Source organism: Atta colombica, unplaced genomic scaffold (assembly GCF_001594045.1).
Source record: "Atta colombica isolate Treedump-2 unplaced genomic scaffold, Acol1.0 scaffold1, whole genome shotgun sequence".
In the NCBI taxonomy this organism is placed as follows: domain Eukaryota; kingdom Metazoa; phylum Arthropoda; class Insecta; order Hymenoptera; family Formicidae; genus Atta; species Atta colombica.
In genome coordinates, this window is record NW_017259183.1 from 1,544,111 (window position 1) to 1,564,260 (window position 20,150).

Here is a 20,150-nt window from a genome sequence, read left to right on the forward strand (position 1 = left end):
GATAAATCATATTTGAACAATTCGATCACATCATGTGATGGTCCGGTTTTGACCAATACTGATCAATTCCTTCTCAGTCTGAGATCTCAGATCGATTTCCAATATCGGAACACAAGACTTCACAATGGAATGTGTGTCGTCGATGGCACAGTCGAGCTTTCGTTACAAGAGCCTATTAGAGCCAGTAGTGAATACATTGCCAATCCAACTCTCTAACATTGTATATGTATGTGTGTATGTATGTGTATCGCGATTTTTAATCGCTACCTTCTCATTTCTTCTCGCTGCGGAGACGGATCGACAAAGCGCTTAGCCCGCAATGCGGTCTTATCGTTAGGAAAGTCACCTAATTCTTTTTTTTTTTTGCATTCTTCTTAACCTAACTAGAAATGATTGGTCAATCAATGTCGATCGACTAATTATTTCTGGCTGGGAACCGTATCCTAGAAAAAACTGACTGCCACTGGTTTTCAGCGAATTCCAGACTGCCCAGCAGTCAGACATACATAACAATTATCACAACTTAATATCGTAATACTAATACAATATTATGTAAATATATTAATATTTAATCATAAATATCCTTTCTCTCCCTCCTTCCTTTCCTCCCCCCCTCTCTCTCTCTCTCTCTATTTATATATATATAATATATTGTTAACAAGACATCGGTCAGAATTCCATACGAAACGTAATATATATTACGAATTACGATCTCTTTCCTTCTTCCTCAACCACCCAGCTTGGAACATAAATAAAAATCATTGTCGTAAGTACGCGTAAACGCATTAATTTTTTTTCGATTCTGGTTAAGTATGTGTACGTGTATGTGTGGTAGGTGTTATTTATATATGTTAAAATCTATTATAATTTTACTAAAAAAATATTGATCGGTAAATACTACATACGGTGCTAGAATTATTAACATTTAAAAATGAGATCTAGTTTCATTTTCTATTAATGTAAGAACAAACATTAAGAATCACTGAGTTAATAATGGATTTTTTTATGCTGTATGTGTGTCCGTGTCTGAAAACCTTATCTATCCGTCCCCTGTAGCTTCCATGAGTGTCCTTCTTTTCACGTTGTAAGTACTTATGTTCGTACAGCGCGAACGCCGTCAGACGATATCAAGGCCGATTTTATTTTATTACGTGCACTAATCAATCAAGTCCTTTACATGGCTACGTGCTCTGCATTCCGTACCGCACCGTGTTCGATCACTTTCACATAACGTTTGTTCACTCAGAAGATATCTTCATCCGGATCACTTGACGGTGCGGCCTGTAGCGCCAACTGCATACTAGATTCCGTGTTGCGCCGTTTCATTTTGCCTTTTGTCTTCTTCAGCATCGTAGCCTAGGTAGGGACAGGATCAGGGAGCGCACAAAGGAGCAATCGATAAAAATGTCAGTCAATACTGCTGACAAAATAGAAGTATATAAATAGAAGTAGAAATAGAAAAATTGGAAATTACAAAACTTATAGTCAACTTATACGTAGAAAAAAAGGGAGAGAAGAAACGTTTTGTAAAGCTAACACTACTGTCCGATATAATGCGTCTAATTCACACATTACAAGCTCGAGCTAGCTGCATTGGATCGAGGCATCGAGAAGGTATCACGGAAGTTGATCGGTTTTACATGCATCAACGAGGGATTGGGAGATTTTTCGTTCTTTCTTTCTTTCTTTTTTTATATAAGTGGAATCGTTTTAGACAGCACGTTTATCACACCGAGATTCCTCTGTCGCGCGTGCATTCTGCTTGCGCGCGTCGAGGAATCTAGGCTGTGATGTCGCGCATCTTACGAGATATGATTAAATGATCGAGCGGTTGTAAGTTGTGGTATAGTTGAATTACTCGTCCGTGCTCTTGCCCCCCTCCCCATTAGCAGGTAGAATCGACGGTTCGGTATTGCGACGCTTGATCTTACTTTTCTTCAACATGGTAGCCTGAAGTGAACAAAGGAACAAGGAGATATTAGTCGAATGCAATTAGGGGAGGAAAGCATGCGCTGATAGGTATCAGCAATCAGGTTATGCTTTTACGGTGAATACGTAGAGTATTGTAATATGAAACAAAAGGTGCTACAAACTAGTACATAAGGATGCGTCTGTTAAAAAGTTTTACGTGCTACAAGAATATATACGCCCCATTATTCTACTTAAACTCGAACAGAAGATAAAGAATGTTCTCGTTTATTATGTTTCAAGGACACACAACATATATATATATATACATATATATATATACATATAATATATATATATTATATGTATCACCATATTAATATCGATGAACCACATTATTGTGTCAATAAATGATTTTATATTAACGATTCTGTCCGTTATTTTTGTGGAATTATGGGGGAATTTTGGAAGAACTCTTACGTCAAAATATTACCTTGAGTGCTGATTTCAAGACCACGATGTCTCCAGGACTCTGAACCCACGGTTCACCATCTACTTGTACAGGTATGTCTGAGTTTAAGTGAATTTTTATGTGTCCGCCCTGTCCACCAAAATATAATTATGAATAAATTGATATATGTTGTATTAGAAAAGAAGAATATTGTATGTGTGTGTCTATAATATTAATTTTAATTTACCTGCGCTATCCTCATAGCATAACGTAAACCCGATTGTATTTGTCCAAGATGCATAACACCTGTGACTCCAACAATTTCTAACATGCCATCCCAATGATTTGGTGTATAAAATTGATCTTCTTTGGTATCTGGTCCCCAAGGATTAGCACCAGAACCCCAACTAGACGAGAAATAAAAATGTCACTTAAAACTATTCTTCTTTTTTTATAATGATAAGTTTCATAATGATTACCTTAAAATGTTCAAAATTATTATTCCTTCCAGTTGTGGTAACTCAATTAATTTACCGTCTACTTCTAATCGAATTTCTTTATGTAAATCTTTACATGGTTTTCGTCTAACCATTTTACGCAAACCCATCCTTACGTAGACGCCTTTATTTCGTAATCTGCTTCTGAATTTATTAGGATTCTCCTCTCTCGCATTATGAAAGTCCAGACATAAATCTGCGTCGACGCCAATGCCAAAGTAATTATTCATTACGTATATTTGCGTATTGTCTTCGCTGGTTGCACCAGCACCGGAAATATGCAAATGGCGTGTCGCTACTTGCTGAGAAGCTGTAATATTTTCGTCCATTAAAATTTTTCTATTTAAATTACAAAACTAGTTCATAATATTAATAAGAAACTTATCTCTTACTTGCAGCATTACAAACTACTTGAGGTTGTTCCTTTTCTTCTGGATGAAAAACTACAGTCCATCGGTCCAATATTATTTCTTCCGCGTCGATAACGTCTCGCAATAAGTTTAGTGGATCTTCGTCACCCGTGTAGCCGGAACCCCAACATAGTACACGAGCAAGATCGTTTCCCGTTCCCAAAGGTACAATAGCGCAAGCGGGAGAAGAACACTGGCTATCCTGACCCACATTATCTAAACATTGTAATACCCAACCTATTGTTCCATCACCACCACAAACTAATATCTTGTAGTCTGTTATATGTCGAAAAACGTAAAGTCTGCAATACAAAGAAAGCACTTACTTATAACTTGCGTAAAATTATATATTGTAGATACTTCAGAACATATCTAAATATGATTTGTATTACTTATAACATTATGATCTACTTACCCAGGGAGAGGTCCGCCATTATCAAGATCGAACACTTGATAAGGATTTAATAGTTTACGAAAACTAGAAATTAGCTGGAGTCCTTGACAACCACCAGATTTTATATTTACAAACACGAGCAGCGGTTGAACGCCCTTTGGTACCATACTTGGCTCGATACTTGGTAAAATCATTACTAACAAAAGAAGATAAGAAAATTCCAATATATATTCCAACTACATATTAAAAACTAAAAAATTAAATCAAAAAAAATTAAACATACATGTAATTTTATTATACTCTGAATTTCTATATTTTGATATTATATTCAATACCTTCTCGCTATTCAAACATATAGAAAAAATATTTATCATAGAAATACCTAAAAGAAGTTTGTCTTCATATTTTACTTCTCGTAATATATATAATGCCTTAACCGCTGTATCCAAATCTTCATATATGATAACCATCGAACCATATTCGTAATAAATTGGGCCGATTGATGAGAACCTATTTTCTAAAAATTCCCAAAAATTATATATGTAAATATACATATTTAGATAATAGATAATAGATATAATTAGATATTTTTTCCGTTAGATCACCAACCTTTTCCTAAAAAGTCTGTCAACATATTTTCATAACTTCTTTCAGATAGATTTGGCGGTAAGTTGCCCACGAATAAAGCCAAATTAGGTCCATGGGGATCTTGTTTTAGTTGTAGATAGAATCGCATTAATTCCATTTGTCTAATAGAATCTTTTCCCAGTTTTTTAACAATATCCCAGGGTCTTTCATCCCCGGACAAAACTCTTTCCGTTACTAATAAAAATAAAACTTTTATATTTTTCATGCAACATAAAAAAATCTAAAGAATATTTGACTGAATTACAAGCCATCAAGTTGATAAAAATTCGAAACATACCACCATGGTCTAAAAGAATTTCACTGCATCTAAAGTCATCACAACAAAAATTTTGTAAACCAAACTTTTCCAGCGCCTCGTTTATTAAGTCTCCGACGGTTGTAGCTTCCATGACAGGTACTATACAGAATGACTCTGATACCTGCAATTTGCCGGGATAAACCCGTACTTCTCCGCTGTCATTATCTCTGAAATTTATTAATTTTGTAATTAATTACACGTTTTGTATTTAAATTCTTTACTACTAATACAGATATTATACAACTTCTATCTATAATCTTCTTTTTTTTTAATATTGCTTTTTTTCTAATATTGAAAATAATATAGAAATGAAACATTCTAGATATTATTTTCGCTTTAAATAAATAGTATAAACTTACTTAAATCGCAAGAACACAGCCGGACGTTTGCCTTCTTTGCGATTTAAATTTAAAACAGGTGTTGGATCACATAACTCAGTTTCCTCCACGGCATACAGGTCGGTTAAGTAAAAGTTGCCTGAATTTTCCCGAAAAAAGTTCATTAGTTCAATTAATAAATGAATCGAACAAGACTCATATTTAATATTAAAATAGTCTAATATATATATATATACACACACACATATGTGTGTGTGTGTGTGTGTGTGTGTGCGCGCGCGCGCGTGTGTGTGTATGTGTGTGTGTGTGTGCGTGTGTGTGTATATGCACGTACTAGGATCTTTCGTGATGTGAAATGCGCGCAGTGCCGATGTGAGAACCTGCTCTGTTGTAGCCTGCCTGGGTATCGAAATTACCCGAAATATTCTTCGCCTCAAGGAATTGTTGCCATCGCATACCTTAATCATTTCTGTGTAAGAATAAATTCACAGATTAGGAAAGTGAAAATCTCAAAACTTTTAATCGGAAGTTGTATTGAAATACCTTCGTCACCTCTATCTTTATCTTCTTTCTCTTTAGGAGAACGTGGATCACGACCATGCGTTGTTCCCTGTGCCGGTTCTCCATTATCACGATTCTTCGAGTCGCTACCAAATTCTTCTGATATGCTTCGCGCTGTTAACACAAAGAAAAATCACACTTCGAATGTTAGAATATTATTAATATAGAATTCAAGAATACCTAAATGTATAATAGAATATTATTAACATGAACTATAATAATACCTAAATGAAAAATCTGTATACGTATAATACATCTTTTTTCCGCTGAGTACATCCAAATTGAGAAAATGTTTCATTTTTTTACTCAGATAACATTAATGGTGTCTCTTTTAGCGTTATAATACATACTTCATATTATAAATAACAAAATTTAATGCAATCTTAAAAATATTATCCTGCAACACTTTCATCATTAAATTAGCATACAATTTATTTATAATTTATTAATACTTCATTAATTATAGAAATTATTAGTCATACATCACTAATTTGTATATCAATAGATTATTTATATATATATATATAGATATATATATTCGAGAAAGATTTGCATAAAACAGATACTTTAAGGGAAGAAATGAATAAATTTAGAAAAAAATTTATAAACACAAAGAGCATGACGACTCTGTTTATCATTCAAGAATATATTACATCTCTTACCATCGATTATTTACGATGGATTTGTAGAACACAGACACGATAGGAAGAATTAGTCAGTAGTATTCTTGAACTTCATTTCACTGCATAGTAGAGTGATAAGCGTCATGGAATCTCATAGCATCCAGTGGGTTGAATGACAGTGCATGCACTGAAGCGAGACATACATACATGCTAAAACGTAAACAGTAACAAAATAACATCTAAAAAAAGGTTGGTGCACTATGATATTTATGTAAAATGCATGTCGTGTGACATTTTATTATAGATATGCAATTTAAACGAATCTATTCTGACAAATATATATCATTGTTTCCTTACTTCCTGAATTAACACGTAAACCGTTATTTTACTGTCACTTATTCAAATTTGCTTGAGTTAAAAAAATTTATGAGAGCTAAAGAAATTTTTTTAAATAAGAAATCGCCTAGAAAATTAGGCTCAATAATTTAATGAAATATACTTTCAATGAAATACTTTTAATAAAATACTTTCTCCTCGTATAATTTAAATATGCACATAGTAAATATCATTAAAAATTTATGTATATTTAACTTATTGCGCTTATACATGTAAAATATGTGTGTACATATACATGTTAATGTGGCAGTAAAATGTTATTTGATAAGTATGATAAAAGCAAGCTAAAGTTTTCATTGGTGTTATGCAAAATAAAAAAAATGTATAAATAAATATGAGTATGTTTTTTAATATAGCACTTTATTAATCCTAAACGCAAAATGTTGAAAGAATGTAGAGATAATAACAATAACGATCACTACAGCGTATTTCAAGTTATTCTCAGTTTTGTACAATAAGTACATCTTGGAATTGAGTACATTCACACAGATGAATGTCTGACGATGATAATATTCTAGATACCTCGAACATAAGGAGGGGAAGCATGACAATTTCCATGGCAGCTACGTGGCAAAACTAGCGAAAGGCGCCTCAAAGCTTCGGTTAGGCGGCCTGCAGCCCCATTTTGTTCACTCTCAGCGAAATCGAATTGCTCTCCGATGTTATCTTCACATAGAAGCAAAGATAGACCGAATATTTTAACGGTTACCATTCAAATCTATTAATTTTATCTCTGTTTAGATATTTCGTAATTATGATTGACGTTTATTCTTTCTTTCTTTCTTTTTTCTTTGCTTAATTATATACAAAACCGTGCTTTCTTTTGAACAGTGACGATACCAAGGTTTGTAATTATTAAAATAAAATATTATTTTTATATAATTTTAGTTTACAAGCTTATATCATATAATTTTGTAAACTCCGGTTCCAATTATTATATCTAATTATGAAGCTCTATAAAATAGATGCTGTATCTATTAAAATATATTATGCCTATTAAAAGCACATTGAGAGTAGCAATTAATAAGAGCAACCAGCCACAAAAGCCATAGTTTACATATGTATTGTGAACAAAATATGTAATTAAAAAATATAACAGACGTAACTTTAACATTGCTTAAGATTTGATCATAAAAATGTTTCATATTTAGAATTTAAATTTCATATAATACGTACGTCATGATCCTAAACCTCCGCACAATAATAAAAAAATTTAGAAATCTTCACCTACTATCGCAATTGACGATATGAGTCTCATGACGAATTCTCACATACTACATATAATGATATAAATGATTGAATTATGAGTATTATGATGATTAGACAGCAGTCACACTTTCTATTCAAAAGTTTTCTAATTCCTGCATATAGGACATACTATATAAGATTGCTCTAAAGTGTCTTGAAATATTCGATGTTGTTAACTTAATTCACTATCTCCTCTTTTATTTTGTTAAAAATATTTATAATTTCTAAAAAATTGTATTTGCCACAAAAATGTAGGTATGGGAAGTTGAGAGTGTAAGAAATTGCAAGTAGCAAATATAAATACATACATATTTATATGAAATCGAATACGTAAAAATATCAAAGGATTATAAAAATTTCACTGCTGATAATATTCGATAATAACAGTTTTTCAGTTCATGATATAAACAATGAAAGTTTGAGGCAATAATAATCCTTTAAAATATAGGTAGGGTCTTTCTTGTTTCATATCGAAGAAAGTCAACGTTGCATGCTCTGAAAAGAAGGAACATGTATTTGTTTACAAACCGACGATTTTATACACGCGTGAGTGAGTACTAAAATAATATCATGCAAAAAATTTATATTCTAAAAATTAGTTAATCTTTTACAAATACTTCTCTACTAATATAGGAAAATATTTTATTTATTATACATTCTTTTTTCCAACTTTACATATTACGGTGTACAATATTTTCTACCAATCATCAGTGCATATTTGCATACGTACACATGTGCTATGCAATAGTAAAAATAGAAAATCTCGTACATATATGAGAAACACAGTGTGAAAATAATCAAGTGTGTCAATAGGTAATACGGAAATGCTGAATGATAGATTGAAAAAACTTTATAAAGCGCTAATCCACTGCCAATGAAATTCACAGTGCACACATGAAAAACGCGAATAATTTATACAATGTCCAATTATATAAACGGAATAGCAAGAGGAAAAAACTCTCAACGTGATATTTTTGCCATTATTTGTTATCTGAGTTTAATAAATCGATATCACTTGTTTAGAGACATGTAAATCTCGTAATCCAAAAGTGATGACATTTACCGATTGTATATACCCATACACAAAACTGTAGTTATAACTACATGCATTAATAATTATCAATTATTTGTTTTATTACGAGCATTTGTCTTTTAATTACAGCTAAATTTATAGCATTGACATCTCTAAATAGTTACATTATTCAATTTTATTATATGTATAATTTTATTATTTTAATGATCCGTTTAAATTTTAGATTCCTCCTTAAATTTCTTTTCCTTCGTTATAAGTGACATTTGTTTTAATGTCCAAATTATATTTCCAGTGGGATTGATTAACAAAATATGAAAGTGCTTTGCGGCACGTGACAAAGCGCAATTCCTCATTCTATTATTCTAATTACCTGTTAACACGCACATAGTAATTACACGGCAGACACTTACGGCAAGAATACTCACGCGCCAGCACTTCTTTACGACGCACTTCTACTCCAATGATAGCTTCCATGGGAACTTCGGTACGCGGAATACTAACTGCATGTGGCGGCAGGTAAATTGGTTCCAAGTTACCAAAGGTGCATTCTTGGGGAATATTCTTGTAACAATACGCGTGCGACTGAGAGACGAAATCAAATTTGTCATTAAATACCATTTTAATGGAGGGGAAGAGGGAGAGGGGGAAACTTTAATCATGCTACGATATACGCTTTCTTCCTCTATTCATAAGAGCCATTACGTATTACATTTGACTTGAAATCAATAAGTATAGCAATGCAATATAATATTTAAGTCTAGTTCTAATTCCGCTGACGAAACGAAATAAATGAATCGCAAAAAACCAAGATAAAGGCAATCTAATAATGAATCTTTCTTTTACCGTCATACCGCACCACTCGCAACGAAACCCGGCAAGACACTCAGCAGTAAAACAACTCTTCTTGCATACGGCACATTTCGAACTGCTCGGAAGATTGCCTTCCCGCCAATGATGAGTGTGTTTCACTGCTGACAGATCTTTCCCAGGTAGGTATGTGGCATTCTCCTTGCAGTCTGCCACCGCGAAGTCTTGGCATTCTACGTGCACGAAGTACTCGCATACTGAAGGAAACATACGGCGTGATTAACATTTCGCAGAAACCCAAACACGCTAATTTGTATTAAAGCCTCGAATCTTTCATTTAGATAAAAGAAACTTCAGCTTACTTTCACAGTGTATGGCTAGATTATCATCCAATCGTTTTCGACAGACATTGCAGAATTTTCTTTTGCAATGTACTTGTTCAGACCAACAATGTGCAACCGGGTTCTGGAACACGGCCAATAAAGAAACGCTGTTAATTTTATACACATATATTAATCCAAAATTCCAGAAGGCTTTTATGCATTTTTCTGTTTTAAATCCTTAACTAGGATTCTAATCAAAATTTTTGAACTATAATTGATATTTATAGATAAAAATTGCTCTTTCCAAAAATCTGATGATAGGATGAGATGATTTCTAAAGAAGAAAAATATAAATGTTGAAAATCATAGTAAAAGAAGTAAAGAATCCTTCCATCTTTTTATCAACAAATATTCGATTAATAAAAGTAATAAATAATTTCATTTATCTTGAGTAAAATAAATGATATATTATTATGATATATTATTATAGATCATTCAAATAAATATATTTAATCTTCTTAAAATAAGTTAAGTTTTCGGAAAGTGTCAACTATTGCTTTGACACGTAAACGCAACAAATGAGATTTCTAACGTTCCGACAGTCTTTTCTCTCGAGTCTCTCGAGTCTCTCGTCTAAAATTTACTTATTTTATTGTAACGTTTAGTTATTTTACGATATCCATGAGAAGACTGCTTTCCTATATTCTAAGTATAGGCGTTATATTTATGCATAGGCGGTTAATCCTTGCAACGTGGAGACGTATCCGTTGTCTTACATTAATCAGGCTTGCCGCGATGCTGGAGCAGGGAGAGACGACGGCCTTGAGACAGCGGTCGTGCACCACGAAGTTGCAAACTGCAATGAGAGGAGAGAAAAAAATAGAGAATTTTAGAAACGTGCGAAATTAATTGCGTTAAATTGAAGAGCGTTACCTGCTCTAAGCAGTGTACACTTTAGCATAAATCAATACGAGCCGCTCATATCGTAATTTATAACAAGATCTTCTGACCTTTTGCGGTGTAAGTAAAAAACATCGAGAATCATACAATGGCTGACGTTATTTAATGCTTCTACCTTTAAAAAAATCCTCGAGGGGATCCTAAAGTTGTCTGTTTTACCGATTTATTTTTCAAATAAGTATTTTTCTAACTGTATATATATATAGATTTAAAAATCTTTCTCCACAAAATTAAAATATGAGCGAATAATGTAATCCAAGCCGATCGATTTTATGTCAAAAATAAAACAAAGTTGGAAAATTAGTTTTGTTATCAGCTTCTAACGTCAACTTGCAACAATATTTGCTTTATATTTTATACAAGTTTTATGCTTTGTACGTATAAAACAATCTTAGTTTGAACTAGGCTGATTACATGAATAAACAATATTGTGTTCTTAAAATTAGACTTGAATACCTAATATAAAAGAAAGTTAGAAAATTTGTACATAAGTGTGCATGCAATTTTGATGTAGTAGTGCGTAGTAGACAATAATACATAAATCGTACATGTATAAGTCCTACTAAATCGATAATACAGACGGCTTTAGAATCCCCTTAACCAGACGACAAATATACAACTGGTGAACTTACACAGAAATCACAAAGGAAAATAAATATACACGCATATATTTATTTTCTTTTTGATTTTACGAGTACACACACACACACGCACACACACATACACACATACTCGACAGAAAAAAATTATCAATTTTATTAATCTTTGGAGTGTTCTTTTTGTCTAAATATTCTCTAGGAAAAAGTTATATGCGCTTCCTTTCACTTCTAAAATAATACTCGATGTACTATAGTAAAGCCGATACTAGAAGCTTGTTAATGTTATCGATTACAAATTTAGAGTCGATATTGAGAATGACATATTAAAAATTCAGTCTCAAGTTGTATGTAAAAAATGAAGAATCATTCGACAATTTCTCGAGAATTGACATTCAGGATTGACATTCAGAAGTGATGATCACAGTGTCTCATCCACGTAGCCAGTATCTACTCGATACAAGGTGGACGGGTGTCGTACGATCCCCTCTCGTGGGAGCGGTAATGATCACGTTCTATCGCACTCTTGCGACGCTAATCAGGCAAGATGTGGGAAATTTGTCGCATCGGCGCGCAGGTGCGGCCCGAAATAGTACTGTGCATCCGCTTCGTTAAGAAGGCGCCATCAGCCGCCATCGACGATCGACCGTCGTTCCACGAATGCCGAGTTAACTTTAACTCACCGAGTGGGCAGCTCAAATCGAAAAGAAGAGGTACTCGTCATCGCCATAGAGAAGAAGGATTCATCCGTTTACTTATGTCTTTTACAACCGAACAAGCTTTTCAAGCAAATTGTAAGATATCACGCATTTCGCGAATTCAAGAAGCGGAGCATTCATTTAATGAACGTTCCAGGTATTTATTGCAACGCTTAAAGTCTACGCTGGAGACATTTACAATGTTTAAGATCTGTTCCGAATATTTGCAACAGTTAAGATCCTTACAATTCAGATATTTGCAATGATTGAAGTTTTAGATATTTATAATGTTTAAAATCTGTTTTAAATATTTAAAACTTTTAAGATTTATTTTAGACGATTAAAGTTGTAGGCAATATTTAAGGTCTTTATTCAAATTTCGATATTCCTTGATGCACTTAGTTATATATGACCGATCGCTTCCGCTATGCACGACTATCCGACTATACAAATCTATCCTAATAAACCTTTAATATATGTACATATTCAGCTATAAATGTTGCCATGTTTATGTCATCTTTCACCGACCAACACAAGCCGCCATTCAACTACTCGAATACATAAACATGAGTGATAAAGTTGTACAAAAGAACAATTTTGCCAAAGTATTATATCAAAAATTTTAGACAGATACAGATTTAAAAATAATTACTTTAATGATCCCAACGAAATTATTATTTTCAAATCTGTCTAAATTGGAATTGATATAAACAATGAGCAATGCTACAAAAAGTTTTTACATTCAATCAGTTGGAACGTCTTATATAATATTATTGTAATATATAGTTCAACAAAATTATTTTCAGATCTGTATCTAATTAAAATTTTAGATACTTTAACAAAATCATTCTTTCCATGAAGTGCTGACAGAAGATGAATAGATGAGAAAGAATTTTGTAAAGAAAAGAAAGGAAATTAATATTACATAAACTGTGATTTAGAAAGAATTTTCTGAGACACTTTTCAAAAGATTCCTATGTTTAAGCTTCCAAATCTGGAATTTCTGCTTATTTCTTTAGCTGTATTTCGAGACACTCTTTTCCTTTCTCTTTAGGAAACAAACACGCTTTTATACTATGTGTTTACAAACGTGAAGAAACATAAAGAGAGAAAAGAAAAATCTATCTTTTGCAAGTCTCTGTCGATGTCGGTCTTGTCTACATTCGATTCGAAAATCGCTGAAACATTAGATTGAAAGTAACAAATGCAGGCGCTGCGTTAAATCGTATCTCTCTGAACAAAAAAAAAGGAAAGAGAAATCTCACATTCTACTAATTCTTCGGTAATCATATAATAATCTCGAGTATCAGCGAGTATCGGTTTTCAATATACAGTATATTAGGTGATCACTTTAGGACTCTCTACATGCTTTTATTACTCGATTAGCTTTCGGAGCAGGTGGTCGTCCTATTTTTAACGATCCCAATCGATCAGTAGTAGCGCGATAAGTTAATCAAAATTGCCTTGACTAAGATTATGCTTTTGAAGAATCAACTTTCGATGCTGCGAAGAAAGTCGTGACCATCCCTTAAATTTGGTTTCCTGCCAATTCGGCGATCGGATCTTCAATCTATATTTTTATATAGCAGTCTTGTCTAGTATAATATTAATTATATATATCGCGACTGCGTTTCTTTCTACGCAGTTCCTCAATTATACAGATTTATACAGAGAAAACAATAGAAAATCTAGATGTAGCAAATGCATACAGCATAAATTAGTATCGCACGATACGTTTTTTCTGTACTGTGCAAGATTTTCTCGCAGAATAAATACATGCGAGATGTAACAAGGCAATGAAACTATCGTGACACTTTAGATTTTTAGTTTTTACGCATTCAGTTTATACGATATTGTTTTTTACGAGATATGTAGTATACATATCATTAATGGATTCTTTTTTATTGGCAGCACACTCACTGCACTTTGATAATCAAGTTTCGTTGTTAGAGAAAGATTATCCAAAAAGAGTAGAATAAAAAGGAATACATTGTTCTCTTATACGGATGCGAGATATAAATATATAACAGGATATGCTGTTAATCTAACTGATAAACACGATCATACTTATATACATTATCAACGAAAAACATCAAACAGTTAAACTATTGAAAAATCTTGCAAGGAAAGCCGAATAATGATAACATAATCAATATTAGCTATAAGATTAAGTGCATAAGTGCATGCTTCTTAAGTGCATAAGTCGAGGGAATAACTACTTAATGTAATCATGAGACAGAGTCTTCGAAATCATTATAAAATTCATATGAAATCTCTATATATAATCCGATAATTACATACGCAACTACGAGAAATGACTTCATGTAGTAAACAAAATTATTTGTAATCAGATGAAATCATATAATCTGTGGGACAATATTTCAGCTAGTGGTTGCTTACTCTTCGGCATAAGCATTGTCTTCTAGATCGATTGATTATAGGTTGATATATAATAATATATAATGAATAATCAGTGCATTCCAAATTTATTTTTTGTACATACATCTGAATTCTCTCATTTTATTCTATCCTTTTATTTCCTTGACAAAGCATTCGCGAATAAAATTAATATCTTTAAAATATCTTTAATTTCTTATAAGAAATTGTTGTTCACAGATAATAATTATTATAAAAATTATTTCAAACTAATTATTTCAAAGAAATTATTCGCACGTAATTTAATACATATTCAAATATATAAATGTATATGATCTATCTATAGAGATTATATCTCTTTATTTCTCAAATTCGAATAAATTATGAATAACTTGAATGTTAGTTTTTTTGCTTAAACTTTCGAACATGATATTGTGTCATTTCGATTTGATTAAATTACGCGAGTAAAAATATGTAAACACATTATGTCAGTCATTTTTCAATCAAGTAACAGTCAACTTCTAATTTAATGTACATTGTCAAATTTCTTTTGAGTGTCTTAATACAGTATTTTATATAAATTAACAATATCAGAAAAAAATTTGTGACAAATTGGATTCTCGATTTCAACCAAGAAATTTGGCAAAACTTTTTAGCTCATAAACTTTATGTAAACAATTTTTGACCGAAGTACCTCTCTCTTCATAATGTATCAATTTAACATACTATTGACATTCGTTCTCATAAATTGCCATTGTTATAAATATTTTAAATAATTGTTTTGTTATAAGGATTATGACTTTATAATCATTGAAGAAGACTTTGTCTGCCGAAACATTTGTATTTCGTAATTATATATTGAATTTTATTGTATCTTATCTGAATTATTACTTCAAATCTAATTTTAAGTTCGAAATAAGCCACTACTCTAATATAATTTGCGTAGCACACGAGCCTTTTTATTTTAATTTTAAATATGTAAAATTCATAAGAGCTCTCTTCGAGCTCCATTATTTGTGAGCCAAGATACTGTAGAAAATATAACAAATTACGGAGAATGCAAGAATAAATGAACTAATAAAAATTACTGTTATTTGCTCACCATGCTAGATAGAAAGTGTACGGTAAACTTAATAATGTCATTCTCAGAATCATATATTTGAAGAATCACGATATTGTTTTCAGTTTAAAAATATCCATATTTCTTTTATTTTAATATTTATTTATTTATTTTTTGTCAATAATATATTCTCTTTATAATTTTGCTTTCCAAATTTTTATATAATCTCGCAGGATGTATTTATTGTTCTCAATGTGTCTTAAAAAAGATTAATGAAAAACATAATTACACAAATTCCAACTCATTAATATAAAATACAATATCATTTATTTTATTGCAGAAATCAAGTATAATTCACTCTTCTATTGTGGTTGCTATCCAAACATAATAGTCGAAGATTAGCTAATGCACAATCAAGATAACGAAGGAATTATCGTACATGATTGTTGCAAGATTAGAAGATTTAGGAAGACAAACATTATACTTTTCAAATTGCATATATTTGCATTACTTTATCATCATCATTATGACGCGTGTTATTTCAAACAGGTTGTCACAAATAGACGATTATACATTACAATTTGTTTTTTTAATCGCCGTAAGAAATTAATGTATCATGCGCTATTCTCATTTCTAATATCACATTGCATAGGCTTTAACATTCATTACCGTTATATAAATGATTTGTTATGCGAATCGGGAATATCGCACATATGCGACATGTACGGTAACGGATGTGTCACACTGTCAACTGAGACCTTTATCGTTTTGCATATGAAAACCCTCAGAACCTTTTTACATACAATAGTATATGAATGGCTGCATTGCAGCCATAAATAAACATTATCTAAATTTTATAAATGATATAATTTTAGATTATTTAATATTTTTTTGTGCAATTTTATAAAAATAAAATATTTAAAAAATAATCTTTAAGATTGATTGATTTAGTTATTTATAAGATAATTGTTATCATTCTAATTATTGCAATCACTAATGCGTATTAATCGATGCGTATTGATCCTGCAAAATTTAATAAATTATTATATTTTCATCAAAAATACATACATCTGTAGTACAATTGTTAGTAGAAATAAATAAACTGTGTAATATAATGCACAGTAAACATTCGAAAATAATAAATTCCAAGCAAGAAATAAGTATCGAATTGTCTCAAATAAGTTTGTAAACAGTTATTAGGATTTTATATCATTAGATTGGATTTAAACTGACAATGCTAAGTATAATTTGCAGACATAAAAACAATTTTATTTAAAGCAGCCGACGGTAAAGCGATCAATACATTGTGTAGCAAGGTTTAACAATGGCTTTAGAAATATAACGCTTTATCTTTACCCTTTGTGAAGTTAACATCCCATTTCTAGGATTTCGATATAATTGATAGAGTTCTGACTCTCAAGCAATTCTGGAGTTCTTGATACATCTCAAAAAAAGATCGAACGATTAAATATAAAAAATAGTAGCGTGAAAACATGCCAACTTTACAAAAATTAATCCCCCACAAGAAAATATTATTATTATAAATTTTCAAAAAAAATATATTATATACATAATTACACTGTACAAGATAAATAACTTTAATAAATCTTCAAATTTTCCCTGAATCACAAAAAGATTCTTTTTGAAAATCTAATATTTTTTAATTAATTCTAACATATTAAAAAATTATTCTTAACTTTTGTATCGTGAAAATGTGAAAATGGAGTTTTTTTAGATTCTTGTTCTTCATATATCTAAAATTTTTTTAAACAATTGATAATGGAATCTAAATTTTCATATAATAATAAATAATAAAATTAAAAAAGCAATAAAAATATTTGGAACAGACGTATATTCGCTTTTGAAGATTATAATAGCTCAATATAATCTTTCCTGAATAAAACAACAACTTCAGAGATCTTTTTGTTGAATAACATCGTAGTCAAGTAACGGCTTAAAGTTGCCTATCTTTATAATAGGTAGTTTTCTAATAGTCTACACATTATGTCTTTAACGACCTATTTAATGATCGTAGATTCCTAACAAACGTTTTTACTGCCTGCAATGTCTTTCTTTTTAGAAACGTTAAACGTATATCTAGTACTAATATCTGTATACGTTCCGCGCCATTCATTTATTCTCTCGACGAAAGACTTGGAAAACAATCGGAATCCGTTGGCGAACGTGCGTGGCGATCGTTATATGTGAGTGAGGCGACTCTTCTGATCGAACATTCCGACATATTCCGAAAGAGTGCGAGAGCACGGCACAAGCACGGCTCGTTCCGCTCGCGTTACAACGAAGGTCCTTTACGCCTCTTTACCCGTCAGCGAGCTCTCATGCTTGCCCCCACTTCGTGACAACCCTCTTTGCCACCACCGAGCGCCCGCGCACCCCTTCAACCCCTTCCACATCGGCAACCTTATCCATGGTCTTTCAGCCATACTACCCCACCCCTCGCGATCAATGCTCGTGAAAAGGTGGGCGCGCGTCGCGCTCGCGCTCGCGCCCTCTGCGTATGTCTCGCCTCCCTCCAATCCTCTCTCTCTCCCATCCACTTTTTCTGGCCTCTCTGTTTTTCCCGATGGGAATCACACTCCGTTTCTATCTTTCTCATGCTGTTGCACCGATTCGCGCGGCACGGCTGGCGCTAAAATGTCCAAGACTCGACGAGACACTCGGACGGAATGCAGCCCTCTGAATACGATTGAACGACTTACGACAGCCAGTATCCCCGTTCGGATCGCAATGTCAATCGGAATCAAGACCTACATCACGATACACTACAGGAAAATTCTAGGAATAAGTTACCGAGCCGTTACCGAGCCGTTACCGAGCCGTTACCGAGCGTGATGTCGACTATCGATCGACTCACGCACTGGAGAGCGCTCGCTTGAAATTTTAAAGACCAGAGCACCCTCGCGAGGACAGTTTTGAGACTTTTTTTTTCCTGTTTTTCCGACAGGTCGCGTTATGACTAATTGACCAGACGGACCGCGAGAAAACAGTTTCGAATCTCGTAAAGACGGATACGGAAAGTAAAGTCTGCGGAATTGCGCAAGTATTAAACTCATACATCATACTTCGTACGCTCGTTGCATCATAAAGTTGTGCGCATCCTCCGACATAGGAAGAAAGATCGCGTATTCTCCTCATGGGGAGACGTGTCTAAAGAACTTTACATTTACTTTCTCTCCCTTTTTTCTTCTTGTCTTACATTCTTCATATATGAGATATAATATATATACGGTTTCATAAATTGCGAGTGTTCAGGGAGTTGTTATCTCCCTGGAGAACATAAAACTGCCTCTCTCTCTCTTTCTCTGTCTTTCTCACCTCCAATCTATCATCGATATCCTTCGGTTAGACTGAATTGACACTTGATATCGATTTAACTCGGATAGTGCGCGCGATAATCTTACCTTCGCAGATGTACCCCTGCTGTATGAGGCCCCAGAGCATGTCCGTGCAGCTATGGCAGTACGTCGGTTTGTGAAACATTTTCTTACTGAAGCTGTGCCCATGGCTGGCTGGAGTCTCGGCCGAGACCGACGCCATATTCCCCGTTCCACCGCGGAACCGTTCACGCCAGATTTTCACCGTGAAGCTACGCAGGGCGCGCCGCGCGACGATGACAACATAATTATTACACGCCCGACACTACGTGATCTCGGAACCGTACGCGTACATAGCTGCGTTGCTGCAGTTGCTGCGATGGTGGTAGTAAGAGGAGTAGTAGTAATCGTCGCTGGCCGCACGCTGGTCCACTCGCCGTACCGTCGTACCGTCGTCGTCTCGTACGGCGCCTCGTCGTAACGTCGTCGTGCCTAACACGCATTATTCCACGAGCTGCGCCACGGAACGACCGACGCGCCGGCAGCCACGATCGCGCGCGCCAGATGCGTCGTCGTCGTCGTCGTAAATCGCCACCGCCACCAATCCGTCACCGATCGCCACCACTCCGATCTCACGGCCGCCGCCGAGCATCACCGTCGTCGCTGTTGCTGTTGTTGCTGCTGCTGCTGCTGCTGCTGCTGCTGCTGCCGCTGACGTTGCCCTCGTACTAATCGTATTAATCGTACTAGTCGTACTCGTCGTCGCCGGGAGTCTCGCTCTCCTCGCTCGCGATACGACGATGCGTGTGATGTCGCGTTCGCGCATCCGACGAGCCACCTCTGCAACTTCTGTCGCTGCTGCCAATACTGCTGTTGCTGTTGCCGTTGCCGTCGCTGCCGCCGCTGCTGCTGCTGCTGCTGTTGCTGATCCGAGCGTACGCCGCTGTGTGGCTGCACTGACATCAGCCCCTTTCGTCACCGCCACCTGCCAGTGGCGGATGCGCTGCCCTAGCGAACTAAGTGGGGCGTCATATGGGGGCCGAGCTGAGCCGAGCTGAGCCGAGTTGAACTGAGCGAGCGAAATCTAAACGAGATACGAACCGCCCTCTTCTGAGCTCGTAGCCTCGAGAACTCTCTCTTTCTCTCTCTCTCTCTCTCTCTCTCTCTCTCTCTCTCTCTCTCTCTCTCTC

At 34.2% G+C, this 20,150-nt stretch overlaps 1 protein-coding gene across 11 annotated transcripts; it reads right to left on the minus strand.

Moving 5' to 3' along the window:
* Window positions 1-595: 595 nt before the first annotated feature.
* On the minus strand, window positions 596-19,245 carry LOC108694606 (diacylglycerol kinase theta). 11 transcript variants are annotated; one of them, XM_018204205.1, is made up of 18 exons: window positions 19,048-19,245; window positions 10,712-10,791; window positions 9,975-10,077; window positions 9,649-9,869; window positions 9,231-9,387; window positions 7,047-7,190; window positions 5,488-5,619; window positions 5,279-5,413; window positions 4,966-5,083; window positions 4,586-4,773; window positions 4,270-4,482; window positions 4,043-4,177; window positions 3,682-3,856; window positions 3,249-3,568; window positions 2,839-3,166; window positions 2,607-2,766; window positions 2,402-2,509; window positions 596-1,356 (listed from the first exon to the last, which is right to left on the minus strand). In XM_018204205.1, the coding sequence occupies exons 1-18, from the start codon at window positions 19,181-19,183 to the stop codon at window positions 1,243-1,245; spliced, it is 2,967 nt and encodes a 988-aa protein (XP_018059694.1). In that variant the 5' UTR covers window positions 19,184-19,245; the 3' UTR covers window positions 596-1,242. The 11 variants fall into 11 exon arrangements, 9 of the variants coding, with proteins under 9 accessions (XP_018059694.1, XP_018059685.1, XP_018059675.1 ...); XM_018204196.1 differs by having other exon boundaries at window positions 5,497-5,619; window positions 9,216-9,387; XM_018204186.1 differs by having other exon boundaries at window positions 9,216-9,387.
* Window positions 19,246-20,150: the final 905 nt, after the last annotated feature.